This window comes from Rutilus rutilus (assembly GCF_951802725.1).
Source record: "Rutilus rutilus genome assembly, chromosome: 25".
Lineage (NCBI taxonomy): Eukaryota > Metazoa > Chordata > Actinopteri > Cypriniformes > Leuciscidae > Rutilus > Rutilus rutilus.
Genome location: NC_140229.1, coordinates 2,594,615 through 2,608,844, shown reverse-complemented (window position 1 = coordinate 2,608,844; position 14,230 = coordinate 2,594,615). Strand labels below are relative to the sequence as shown.

Genomic DNA, 14,230 nt, shown 5'->3' with positions numbered 1-14,230 from the left:
ACCAATCAATTCCCACAAGTTTTCAATTAATTTAACAGATGTAAAGGAAAAGGGAAGTAAAGTTTTTTTTTATAGTGATTGCACTCTAAAGACACATTTCTAACCGATCAACTTTTTAAATGCAGAGCATAACTTTAAAAAAAAGGACTTAAAGGACTTTATTATAGGATTGGTATAAACTTCCATGACTTTCGAAGCCTGATTCCTAGATAATTCTAAGTTTTCCATGACCGTATAGGATCCACAGTAAGTAGTAAATCACTGTCAGTGTGGATGGACGGCCCTTTAATCGGATAACCTGACCTGTAAGTGTTCTGCTGGCTCATTTGCGCGCTGTAAATGCAGTTAGTGAGCAGCTAGTGGCTGTTAGTCGCAGCGGTGGGGGTTACGGCGCGAGTGTGTGAGTGTGTGAGGGTTTCCGAGCACAGAACGAGAGCTCCAGAGCAACACGAACACACACAACATACCCTCTCCGCCTGTCATCCGGAAGGCTGAAGAAGCGTCCGATTTCACGCGCGACTCGTGTCCGCTTCAGCATGTGTGTGTCGCTGACGGTCCTGCGGTTTAGCATGATGCCGTGTGTGTGTTCCTCCATGTGTGTGCATGTATGCATGGCGGCTTCATTTCCACACGCCGTCGGGGAAGAAAAGGTCAGCGGCAGGCGTGTGTGTAGCGTATCACGCGCTGTGCCGTGTGTGTCGCAAACAGAGCGCTAAACATAGCACAAGGCCACGGCTTCAGCAAGTGCAACAACCTGCTGCCATAGGAAGGAGAAAGTGTCCAGGTCAGGTGTGTGACCTGCAGATAAACCCCACCTGACGTCTGTGACTGATACCGACTCCATTATGGAGAGTGGAAAACTAACTCTTGGTAAAGTGGGCCGTTTATGAGCTCTGTGCTCAGTGTGCTGAGACTGCCAAAGCTTTCAGAAACACTAAATGGACAGACAGCGGGAAGCTTATCAAAGCCAGAAGTTCAGAGGAAAACACAGATGAAACCAGCTCGTCTTAAAGTCCTGTGAATTTCAATATTAGGCTAAATCAGTCTAATGCTTGGCCAATGTCTGTCTGTCTACATCTATCTATCTATCTATCTATCTATCTATCTATCTATCTATCTATCTATCTGTCTGTCTATCTATCTATCTATCTATCTATCTATCTATCTATCTATCTATCTATCTATCTATCTATCTATCTATCTATCTATCTATCTATCTATCTATCTGTCTGTCTGTCTGTCTGTGTTATCTATCTATCTATCTATCTATCTATCTATCTATCTATCTATCTATCTATCTATCTATCTATCTATCTATCTATCTATCTATCTATCTGTCTGTGTTATCTATCTATCTATCTCTGTGTCTGTTTGTCTATCTATCTGTCTGTCTGTCTGTCTGTCTGTCTATCTATCTATCTGTCTGTGTTATCTATCTATCTGTCTGTCTGTCTATCTATCTATCTATCTCTGTGTCTGTTTGTCTATCTATCTGTCTGTCTGTCTGTCTGTCTGTCTGTCTATCTGTCTGTCTATCTATCTGTCTGTCTATCTGTCTGTCTGTCTGTCTGTCTATCTATCTATCTATCTATCTATCTATCTACTGTATGTAGTTGTTTTCTGTCATGTCACTAAGTAAACAAAGTAATTAATAAATATTAAGTTTTAAAGGGCTCCTATTTTGCTCATTTACAGGTTCATTTGTTCATGGGGTGTACCCGAATATATTTACATGATTTAATGTTCGAATGCTCATTGTTTTTCTAATGGTGTCTGCACACCAAAAGCTAATTTAATCATTTGCGTGAGTAGATTACATACAAAGCCAACGCAAAGACGTGAATAGACGCATATGACGCGAAGTGGGCGACACGATTGCCGCGAACGTACGATATTCGCCTCAATCACGTCTTCTGCGCAAGCTGAAACATTTAAACTCGAGCAGGAAATTTGCATAAAGCGTTGTCGCAAGCCAATCAGCAAAGAGCTTGTTGTCACATCCGGTCATCCAGGTGCAGTGAGATTCACAGAGGTGTGTGTGCCTCTGGATGGTGCTGTGAACCCAGAGTATTATAATATGTATTCCCTAAGTATTATAATATGAAAGGCTCCAATTTAGAGCGGCAAAGCGATTATGTGCATCCCGTGTGCAGAATGATGCACTTGAAGCAACGCGGCGTCACAGCGTGCAGCACTTCGCACTGAAAAGTTCAAAGCACAAAGCGAAGAGATATTAGATGCTTAGTGTATTATATCTATGCAACAGTTTATTGAGCCTTTTCTTTTAACAGTTTTAAATTTCAGTTACAGCGCGCATGAAGAACAACTCATAGAGCTCTCTAGTCCAGTGCTGTAATCTAACAGACACCCGGGAGAAAGGAATATGATTTAGAAAGTGCAATAAACTCCAGCAAGATAAAGTCATTTTATGCAAACCACAGACCTTTATCTACAAATAAAGTATAATAATGGGAGCATTGATCCTGGAGAGAGTGTCGTAACCGAACGCGACGCGCTGTCTGAATGCTGAACGGAGAATGACTGAGGAGAGATGAGTTTCCTTTAACTTAACGACTTAAATATTCATTATTACCTCACATTATGCTATCGAATGACTTTAGAAGTCTTGGAATATAGTGCACCAAAACTTTATGGTGCTTTACACAATAGTCGTAGCCGTGGCGGGATGATTTGTGGTGTGGCGGACCACCATGGCAGAATGAATGTAGCGGAAACACTGCCGCCTTCCGAAAACTGAGGCCTGCTCTGATTGGTCTGCAGGCCCCAGTCTGTTGTGATTGGTCAGCAGGCCCCAGTCTGCTCTGATTGGTCTGCAGGCCCCAGTCTGTTGTGATTGGTCAGCAGGCCCCAGTCTGCTCTGACTGGTCAGCAGGCCCCAGTCTGTTGTGATTGGTCTACAGCTTAACGCGTGTGTTAGAAAAGTAACGCCCCTAACAGTAACTTCCTGAGGTGCTGTAAACACTACTGTAACTACGCTAACTCTTTTGCTGTATCAGTGAAAGATGCTTGACATATTGATAAACTCTTCCTGGTCTTTTAACTAACTTTGTTTGAGGGCGAGCCGTAACGGAAACATGAAATGGAAACAATGTCAGGTCTACAAGCGAAGCGTTTCAGGCTGGTGTTTTTTGTTGGACCGATTAACTCATTTTGCCGTGGACTTTGTGCTTTATAACTCTGCAGATTGTGCTTGAAGCCTTACTTGAATGCATTATAAAAATATTTTTAATGCATTAATTGTGCCTTGTAATGCACTTTATAGTGCATTGTATATGGATAATTATAACCAAAGTTATAATACAGTATAATATGTATTTATTGTTACACATTTAGAAAGTAAACAAACTTAAACAAACAATCTGCAAATATTATAATGCATTTTTACTTTCAATGATCAGTTTAACTGGTTTTACCAGCTTACTTATTAGTAAGATCAGTTTCAAACGTTTGCTCAATCATGAGAGTAGGAAAGAGAAAACTGAGCATAGATATAATAAAGCTCATGATAATGCTCACTGTAGCGCCCCTCGTGGCAACACAGAGAATGCAAGATGTACTTGAGTTGTGTTATGAGTTGTTTTCTCATATTCTGGAGTGAAATGACACGCGAAATCAAGCTTGCATACCTAGAAAACATGTAGACGAGTCTGTCTCAGGCCTTAAATTGAAAATGAATCATTCTGAACAAAACCAAATGTGTTTCACTATCAAAAATAAAGTGGAACATTTTCATTGAAATCTGATCAAACGGATTCACAAACAAATGATTCAGACTTTCCAACAGTATTAATTACAAATGCACAAAGTGCACTACTGTTAATCCAAAGGCCGATGAATGTCTTCAAGAGAAGTAAGACGGTAGAAGGTAATCTCCGGAAACGACATGATATTTCCTGCCATTCCGGTTTAAGAATGGATTCTCTGGCAAAACGAAACAAAAACGTGCGTCCGCCGTCCCTCGGGACTCTACATAATGCATGAGCTGGTGCAGGGTTACATAGAGAAACGCTCTGAGCTTGCAAAAATCAGGCCAGAGAGAGAGGAAGTGCACTGATATCTTCCATCACCGTTCCATTTGCTTTCGCTATGTGATCTGGGCTGTCGTTTGTGAGCTAGTTTTGCCATGCAACTGAAGTCATTTCTACAATAGTTCATAATTACACCTCTATTCTGTTGCATTCGTATGCTCCGTTCCTAGTGAGCGGTCTATAAAGGCAGCAATTTAAGGTATGCTTCAGATGCAAAGGTCCCAAAAGAGAAGTAGCATGCAAAAACACATGCAATATGAATTTAGAGTTCATGCATTGCAAAGAGATCCATTAAAAAAGCGAGAATACTAAAAAGTATTAATAAAAATGTTTGGTAACACTTTATTTTACAGTGTCCTTGTTACGTAAGTTGCATGTACTTACCATAGTAATAACAGTAAATTATGCATAATTACATGCAACTAACCCTCAACCAAACCCTAATCCTATAGTAAGTGCATGTAGTTGCTTAATATTACTCAATACTTAAATATATAATTACACTGTAACAATGACATCTTAAAATAAAGTGTAACCAATGGTTTATAATAATAATATGTATTAAATGCATACTTTTGTATTATACTTGAATTATTTTACATATTAATACAAAATAATAATCAAAAAATGTATATGTATGCACATGCACAGAATTAATTGCATTGGCAAAATGCAACAGAAAACAATTGTGAAGTAAAATATGAGACAATGTAAAGCGTTCTAAACCAGGACAGTTATGCTGTCTAAGGCTAGGCATTGGGAAGCTCACTGGGTTTCAATGCAACGAAAGCACAGGGTTGCGTTTCCTAAAAGCATTGTGAACATTTGTCAATAGTGTCTAACAATGTTTATGATAATTTTGTGGTGCTGACGGATTCGCTTCTGTTTAAATGTGACGACTGCAGAGCAGAATCTAATGGATCAATTTCAGCATTTGACGTAAAGCTTGACAAATATTCCATCTCCATTAAATGTCAAGCATTGTATTGCTTATTAGATCAGTCTAGTGAGGAACATTAAATTAGGCCACACAATAGAGCGTATGCATTCACGGCGGCTGGAGGAAATAATAATAATAATAGTCACATGTGCACCTCTAAACTGCTATTATCAGTGTCACATGCAATGCAGGATCATGGCAGAGATGGAGACTGACAAACACACACACTCACACACACATCCAAGACACAAGCAGCATGTCATCCGAACTCAGTCTTCTCCATGCGATATCTTTCATAACGTTCCCCTAACGCGCTTACGACACACACAGGGTTTAATGCGCAGAATCTTCAACCAATCAAATCAACCTGAGAATTGAAGACACGTCCCTGTTGTCGCATCCCTTGAGGTTTGCGTGGCGGGTTGATTTGGTTGTCGTTCTGTGCATTAAATGGTGAGGGTGTAGGTGAGGGGTCTCGATGCGTGTGAGACCGTGATGCTCGCGTCTACAGGTGAAGCAAGGTGATGCAAATTAGACAAGCAAGAGCATTCCTTGAGGAAGAGCAAGGCCAGGAGCTGCGAGCCAGAACCAGAACCACAACTTACTTTCCACTAATAACCGGCTCAGATCTCCGAGAGACCAGACCCGGTCTCGGCAGGTGGTTATTCCTAGCGATAAGGACACAGTTTGTCAGACAAACACACACACACACACACACACGTTGCTTCTTCTGCCTTTGTGGTTTGAGAAGTAGCTGAACGAGCGTGTCTCTAAAGAGGTCAGAGAGAGTCTCTCTCAGGTTCTTCAGTGACTTTAGCTACTTGCTTTGGCTTTATTAATGTCATATTAAAGGAATATTTCTTCCAACAATCATCTACTCACCTTCATATCGTTCCAAACTTGATGATTAATGGGTACTGTGGATACCGTGCTCTCGAAAGAAGCAAAAACACTAATGCTATGGCTTTATAGAAACCATATACTTTTGCTGAACTGAAGAGCGACATGCACATCCTTAAAAAAAAATCATAATTTTGTTCCACAGATGAAAGAAAGTCACGTTTGGAGCAACATGAGGGTGAGATTAATATTTGATGCAATATTTACACTAGTGTTTAAAAGTCTGGGGTCGGTAAGATATTTTAATGTTTGTGAAAGTTTTGAAAGTGTTATTTGATCAAAATACGGTAAAAATTGTGAAATATTATTATGATTCTGTTTTCTATGTGAATATAGTGTAATATGTAATTTATTCCTGTGATCAAAGCTGAATTACTCCAGTCTTCAGTGTCACGTGATCCTTCAGAAATCATTCTAATATGATGATTTGCTGCTCAAGAAACATTTATGATTATTATCAATGTTGAAATTATTATTTTTCATTGATATTTTTGTGGAAATCGTGATACATGTTATCAGGATCTTTTGATGAATGTGAAGAACAGCATTTATTTGTGATCAAAGTCTTTTGTAACATAATATAAATGTCTTAATTTCGTTAAATTACTGACCCCAAACATTGAATGATAGTGTTCATAAAGACTTTTGTTCTCCTCGTTGTGTAGACAGAGAAAGAAAGGCTGAGGTAAACACGAGAGGGTCATGTGACCTGAGGGCAAACACACACACATGTACACGTACACGCACACGTACACGTACACGCACACGCACACACACATGTCATTAATGGATGAGACAGCTAAATGTTTATGTGGGCCTGATTCGAATTAGCATAATTTGGGTTCGGCTAATTGGTCCATCTTCAACCTGTAGATATGATTGTTTAAAAAAAAATAAATCTTTTTTTGTTTTGTTACCGGACAGGAAAACTGTAAGAACTGGGTGTTTTTATAGCTGCATGGACAAATGAAATGATGATGAACCACGACACAAGCATCTCATTTCTAAGTGTGCTTTTGTGAAACAAAAGCGTGTCCAAAGAAAAAAAAACTCAACTGACCTCAAATAAAGCAAAGGATAATGGGAGAATGGCACAATTGAAATGTTTTGGAGTGCTCACATGTCACTGGCGATGGAGGAGTTTCGGGACATGGACTTCGGCGACAGGTCATAGTCGCTGTCGGAGCGGTAGAGGAACGATTCCCTCCGCTGGCTGTGCACGAAGTTAGCCTGAATGATCAGACCCGAACCCGGACTCGTCATGGGATCCAGAGGACTCCGTCCTGACGACGTGCCATTGTCCACGTCAAAGCTGGAGAGAGAGAGAGAGAGAGAGAGCATGTGTTACGCAACCAATAAACAAGAGTTAGACTTAACATATTACATTTGGTAAAAAAAAAAAAAAGAATTGCCACAGTTTGTCATGTTTCATTGCATTACAACTATGCAATATGCTATTTTTAATAATATTTGAATAATATAAGGGTGAAGACGTAAATTTTCCTAGGCCGGACGTCACTTTTGGCCAATACTGTAGATTTAGGAGTGCATTAAAAACACTTTAGGGGCGCATTGTAGTAAACAGATTATTGTTCTGGTACTAGTAAAAACTGTATATTAAATATTATGTGTTAAATAATGTTCTTAGTCTTTCCTTCCTGTGACAGAAAATACAAGTGTTTCCATTGAATTAAATCCAAGTTACAGTGTGTAACCAAAATACCAAGAACATCCAGGAAAAACAGATCTATGAATAATGCAGGACTAAAACACACCGGGACTCTTATTATGCTTATGCACTCTTACAACCATCTACGACATATTACAAAATAAACAGGAAGCATAGTCATAATTCATCAACAGTAAATCATAACCAATCGTTTGAGACCTGCAGCACTCATATTTAATAATTAAATCATAGGCTTCTGAAGTTTAATAATCACATTAGGCCGTGTCGCATTCCTGTTTTTCCATCTCCACATTTAAGACCTCTTAAAATAATCATTAAGATGTTTGTTATGCCATTTAAAATATGTTTTTACCTTAAATTTCATAAAAATGAGATGCATTTAAAACACCATTTACAGTTTGCACACATTTATTTTTAGTCGCAAATGTGAAACTCTCGCACTGCTGAGCGCAGCAAATGAACCCCGCAGATCTGAGCGTAAATGAAGATGAAGATGTTTACAGTGCTCATACAGATACTGCCAAATGAAAGCACTACTGGTGTTGGTTTTCTAGGAATACAATCAGAGATCTCACTTATCAAACAATATTATGTTTCAAATTCTAAAAAAGGTATTTCAGAAATGCAATTTTAATAGGATTTCAAAATCCTGTTCAGGTCCATCATATGCAATCCCCTTAACCATTTCCTCATTCAAACATATGAATATATGAATGACCTGAAGAATAAAAGTTGCATCATCTACTTGGAAATATATGAGCAATATCACGCTAATAGCCATGTGAAATGGCTCAATATCTATATCAGATACGCAGCATTAATTTTTGCGTGAAAAGACTGTATTTGTTTTTTCTTTTAAAAAAACAACAACATACAATATTTCATATGTATACATGTATATATTGTCTTTCAATAATTCAAGCACTTTGCAAGTACTTATTCATAAATATGTCTGTTTTAACTTAAATTTACTTAAAAAAAAATCTAACTGAAGCACTTGAAGCACTTGAAGCACCTTGTACGAACCCTGTTTGTGAACTCATGGAGACTGCCTTTCCTAAAGCTAAAGCTGCTTATCATAATGAGTGTACGCTAGCAGAGACTGAAGCACAGAGGTTTCCCTCTCAGTGACGTCTAACACACACACAGGTACACACTGTCAGTGGGTTTAGCTGGCGTTTGTGTAAAGAAGCTAATGGTCACGCTGAGGTCCTGGTGACGTCACACACACTGATTCATCAGGTGAGCGAGTTCCCCCGCGAGCACCAGCTCATCTGAAACCCAGACAAATCCTCAGTGACTCACTCCACACGTCAATTACCTAGAAAGTCTGAATGGGAGAAACGGCAGAAACACGTGGAACTGGAAGCGCGTCAACGAGACGCTCTCGACTGTTTTGTCTCGGCTCTTTTGTTTGCAGGCCAAACAAAAGAGCAGATTTCAAAACTTAACGGGGTGGTTGATTATGATTTCACTTTTCTAGCTTTAGTTAGTGTGTAATGTTGCTGTTTGAGCATAAACAACATCTGCAAAGTTACGACGCTCAAAGTTCAGAGCAAAGGGAGATATTTGCTTTTAAAGAAATCGCTTTTTAAGGACTACAACAAACGGCTGGTTGAGACTACACCACATTCCTCCCGGGTTAGTGACATCACTAACCCTAAAATTTGCATAAACCCCGCCCCCGGAACACGATTTATAGATTATCAAGACAGAATATGCTAATCAATGACTAGAAGATAACTACACATAAGCTGCATAAATTCATCAACTAACCATTCAGAAAAGTCCTGTTGCTTCTACATGGTGTCACTTCTTCTTGAGTCTCTCCATCATTGTCTGACTCCGGTTTGAATATAAAAGGCTAAAAGTTTTTGAAATTTTCAGTGTACACACAGAGCTCTTGTAGCTCCGCCCCCCTGTGCCGGGAGCAGCAGCTCATTTGCATTTAAAGGGACAGACACAAAACGGTGTGTTTTTGCTCACCCTCAAAGATTGACAATATTAACATGCTATATAACAATATCTGTGGGGTATTTTGAGCTAAAACTTCACATTCACACTCATGGGACATCAAAGACTTATTTTACATGTTGTGAAAAGGGCATTATCCACCCCTTTAAGAAGAATGAGAAGAGAAAGAGAAACTCTGATAAACGTCTATCTGTAATGGTGGGGAACATGCTGAAATTCCTCTCCTAAAAAGGATGAGCCGTCAGATCTAAACGCTCGCTAACACAACCCAGACCACCGCATGCTTAGCACAACACACTGCAGACTGACATCATCGTGTGTGAGGAGAACTGACAGCTTGTGCTCATGTACACAGGTTTAGTTATTTGTTACTAATGTACACAGGTTTGCTGAGTCACCTGATCTCAGAGCTTAAGCTCTTCCCTCGTCCTTAAAGCTTCGACACCAGAACGTTTTGAAAGACTTGTTTTGAGGCCTAAGAAACGTTTTCCTTCCTGTTTTACACTTCAGCCACATTTGCATCGCTGTGGTTGAGACAAGATTGTGCAAAATTCTATTGTGCAAAAAAAGCCTGACATATTATTGAAAACAATTCATCTATTTATCATCGGTCTATCTATCTATCTATCTATCTATCTATCTATCTATCTATCTATCTATCTATCTATCTATCTATCTATCTATCTATCTATCCAATGACTGGTAGGCTATTGCTTTTATTATTTCTTTGATACAAATTTTACAATTCAATTATTGTAGTTTGATTCCAATCTTGATTTAATATCGATTCATTTTGATAAATATTAGGTACAGTAGATACATGTTAATTTTTCTCAATAACCTAATGCTGTAAACTAGGGACGCACGATATATCGGCCACCATATCGGTATCGGCCGATATATGTTCATTTTTTATATGTTATCGTTATCGGCCTGATGAGAAAATGTGTCCGATGTATATTAAGGCCAATAAATGATGTATTATTTCCTTCAGCTGAGACTCTTCAGATGTGCTCTGTTCAACATGATGGGTTTGAATAGCTTGAAATATGATTGGAATCACTTAAAAAAAAGACAAATACAGTTCAGTGCAACAACGTCGGCTATATAAAATTATTTATAATGGTGTGTTTGGACATGGATTATAATGATAAAACTTTTGTTTTTGTAATAAGGCTCTCAAAAATTACATAATAACTTGGATTTAGATTTATCGGCCAATATATCGGTTATCGGCTTTCAGATATAAAGAATTATCGGTTATCGGTATCGGCCAAAATGTTCATATCGGTGCATCCCTACTGTAAACATAGGCTACAGAGAGCCCTGTCAGCTGGGTATTCTAAAATGTTAAAAAATAACAACTCAAATGAAATATAATGTGGTTTTTATTATAATAACAACTTTATAATATTTTAATGATATAAGTAAAAATATAATAAATATGTAATAGTGCACATATTTAGCAAAATACTCATTTATACTAATACTAAATATATTATAAAATTCTAATTTTTCTAGCCAACTAACGTGCTATGGTCATTAAATGGCTTTCCTGAGGTAAATGTTGTGTGACATATTGTTCTGCAGCTGTTTTATTGACCTCTTTCCGCGGTTGAAAAACACTGATTTATCGATATTATGCATGAGGCATATACATTTCGGTAAGTTGTACTGTATCTTTCAACATAGGCTACATATTATTGTTAATTTGTGTTTATTTACTATTAACTAGTAGTAAAGAGAGATGATCGGATCACGTGTCTCAGAAAATGGATGTGTGGCGTGAGAGCATGTGAAAAGTGTCAATTGCATGAGAGTTGGCAGTCTGATCATCATTATCTATCTATCTATCTATCTATCTATCTATCTATATATATCAATCATCGATCTGTTTGTTTATCTGTCTATCTATCTCTATCTACTACCTAAAATTTCTTCAAAAGTTGTAAAAAGTTAAGATTCTAAGTATGTCTTGACGAGGTACAGTTTTATGAGTTTTATTTAAATACTTTTTAATTCTACTTCCTTGCCATTCTGCAAGCCTGTTTGCAACCCTGATTCAGTTTCTGTTCTGAAATCCTGATGATCCTGAAAGCTCTGACTGACTGACTGACCTTGAAGAGAGAGACGCATAAATCAATGACCCGCAGTCAGATCCTTCAGTGTGAAGTCCTCAAAAGACTTTTGCTTCGAGTTAGACACGTCACGGTTCAGCTAAACCCTAATCTGTGTGACAATCCGTGTCCTGCAATGTAACACCAAACATTTGCTCATTTAATATGAGAAAAATAAGAGCTCAGGGACTCTCAGATGCACCGGCATGGTGAACATCACAAGTAAACCTCCTGATGTCTAGTGACGCACAGCAAATGAGACACCGGGGAGACTGGAAAACTCACTGCTTTTAGCTTCTCCGTGGGATGTTTGTCCCGCACTGGGACGTGCTCTGCGCTTCTGTGGGATTCGGCCTGTTTTGACCTCAGATTTGTGACTAAAGCAGAAGTATTACACTAGTTCCATTGGCAGGTTATCATCCGAATGCACTTCTGCATAAGGGCGAGACCGCACGTGTGCGTAAAGATACCTGAGCTTTAGCCGATACTGTCGGAGAAGTGTATTGTGATATGACCTCCAGAGGAGAGCTGGAGGGACAGAACGGATGTACCGTATTACTTCACCGTCTACTTTACAACACGAAACACGGTGCCAATACACTCAAACCTGTTTATCTTGGACGGTCACCATGGGAATGTACACTAAACGTCAATGTGCCGTGGATTGGGAAAGAAAGGATATTAGATGAACATTTGTTGAGGCACATTAACCACAAACATGGAGGGATTGGTGCATTTACATGAAGCATCATTCACAAGTTCAATAATATGAAGCTTTTCCTAGAGAAAGCAGATCTGATTAGACAGTGAAAAGTAAAACATGCCATCTGTGATATTATTGGTCAATGTCATTTTTCCCCCCCGACCTTTCCCTTGGCCACATCAGTGAAGAAGTTGTTATTGTATTGAGATTATAAAAACTTTTTTTTTTTACGTTAACTTGCTCAAATTAATTTATTTAGAAAGTAAACAGGCTGAATTCTGATTTCAAATGCAAAAGCATCACCAGTGTACGTCTATGGGGATATTTATGAATGAAAAATCACAATGCAACGTTCTTAAAGAGACAGTTCACCCAAAAATTCTGTCATCATTTAAGTTTCAAACACGTGACATTTACATTTTTCTTTGAAACAAGTATTTTGTAGAATATTTTCTTTTTTTTTCATTTTCAAGTTGTGTTTTTTTTAATATATAATCTTAAACATGTTGCAACTTAGTGCCGAATGCGGTTCATGAGCCTGAGTTTATTCATTTAAGTTTTTATTTACCAGTATTTCACATTATTTCTGAATGTAATACTAAAATGTGACTTATAAACTGATGCAACCATGATTATTATTGCTTGAAATATGGCTAAATATAAACTAATATAAATATAAGCTAAATATGGCTAATATAAACTAAAGCAATGTTTTTCTCTCTCAACAATGCAATTTTGACCCAGTGCAACTTATATTTAGGTGTGACTTATTTTCTGTTAAACACAATAAATGATGACAACTTCCATTTTGCCGGTGAACCATCACTTCAAATGTAATATAAAGCAAAATAAAACCCAACAAGACACTCTTTTTGATGTTAAAAATGCGAGACGCGAGTCAGTGGATCGGAAAAAGTGCAGCGGCAAGAGATGCATTTTTTACCTTGAGAATGCCACGTCATGCGCGAGACGCTACGAAGCGTGAGCACAGCGCTCAAACGCGTCCGTCTAATGCGTTTACATTGAAAAACAATGTAAAAGCAGCGCGGTGGAATGGAGAGCGTCACACATACAGCAGCACAACACACTCTTGAAAACTCCTCCATCCAGCAGGCCGAGCTGACACATCCGATCTGCTTCACCAGACACCAGGCCGAAGGCTGAGCATCACACACGCTCGCTCATCACGTGATCCGCACGTCACAGAACAGCTGCATCTTCCTGCGCTTTAAAGTCACGGTGGGGTTCGCTGGTCCACCGGGCCTCGTCTCCGAGAGCCTGACGCACCACAGGCGCCCGAGAGATGCCCTCTCTAATGCCCTGACCGCCAACCGCACGACAATGAGTTTATTAATAAAGGTGCCGAAGACGCATGAGAAGAGAGAGAGAGAGGGAAAGAGAGATGCCCTTGGCCTATTTTGGCAGAGGTCGTCCCCGGATAGATGGCAGGCAGGAGACCGAGTCCACAGAGAAAGAGTTTGGTGACGTGCCACGAGCGTTTCCCAGCGTTTCCAGGTCAGAGCTGACGGTGTGAGCCGAGAGGAGGAAGAGACGAGCGCTGGAGCGTACTGGGGCATCTGCTCTTTAATATGCTCCTGAAACACACTCACAGTAGAAAAGTCACAGTGAACAGGATTATTATCCTGCAATAACGACGCCTATTGTGGCCGTACGCACTGTTTCTGCAGGATGATAACGGGTGGTTATTCTGGTGGTGGAATGCGTGAGCTATTGTGGTCTCGTGTGTTGTGAACGGTCTCTAAAGGCACATCTGAAATCTGACTCAAGCTCCCAACGACGGGATTATGAAAGAACGAAGGACCAGTGGTCGATTCACGTCTTTCTATGGGCACAGAT

At 39.2% G+C, this 14,230-nt stretch overlaps 1 protein-coding gene across 9 annotated transcripts in view; it reads right to left on the bottom strand.

Moving 5' to 3' along the window:
• The window catches only part of LOC311284850 (3',5'-cyclic-AMP phosphodiesterase 4D-like), a 218,145-nt gene that overhangs the window by 35,253 nt on the left and 168,662 nt on the right, over positions 1-14,230 (bottom strand). For 5 of the 9 annotated variants that reach the window (XM_084400075.1, XM_084400076.1, XM_084400082.1 and 2 more), the window contains exons 2-3: positions 7,010-7,201; positions 5,595-5,657 (exon numbers count right to left, since the gene is read on the bottom strand). In XM_084400075.1, the coding sequence (XP_084256201.1) occupies positions 5,595-5,657; positions 7,010-7,201 (255 nt within the window). The remainder of the gene's footprint in view (positions 1-5,594; positions 5,658-7,009; positions 7,202-14,230) is intronic. The other 4 variants (XM_084400079.1, XM_084400073.1, XM_084400080.1 and 1 more) reach the window with 1 other exon arrangement.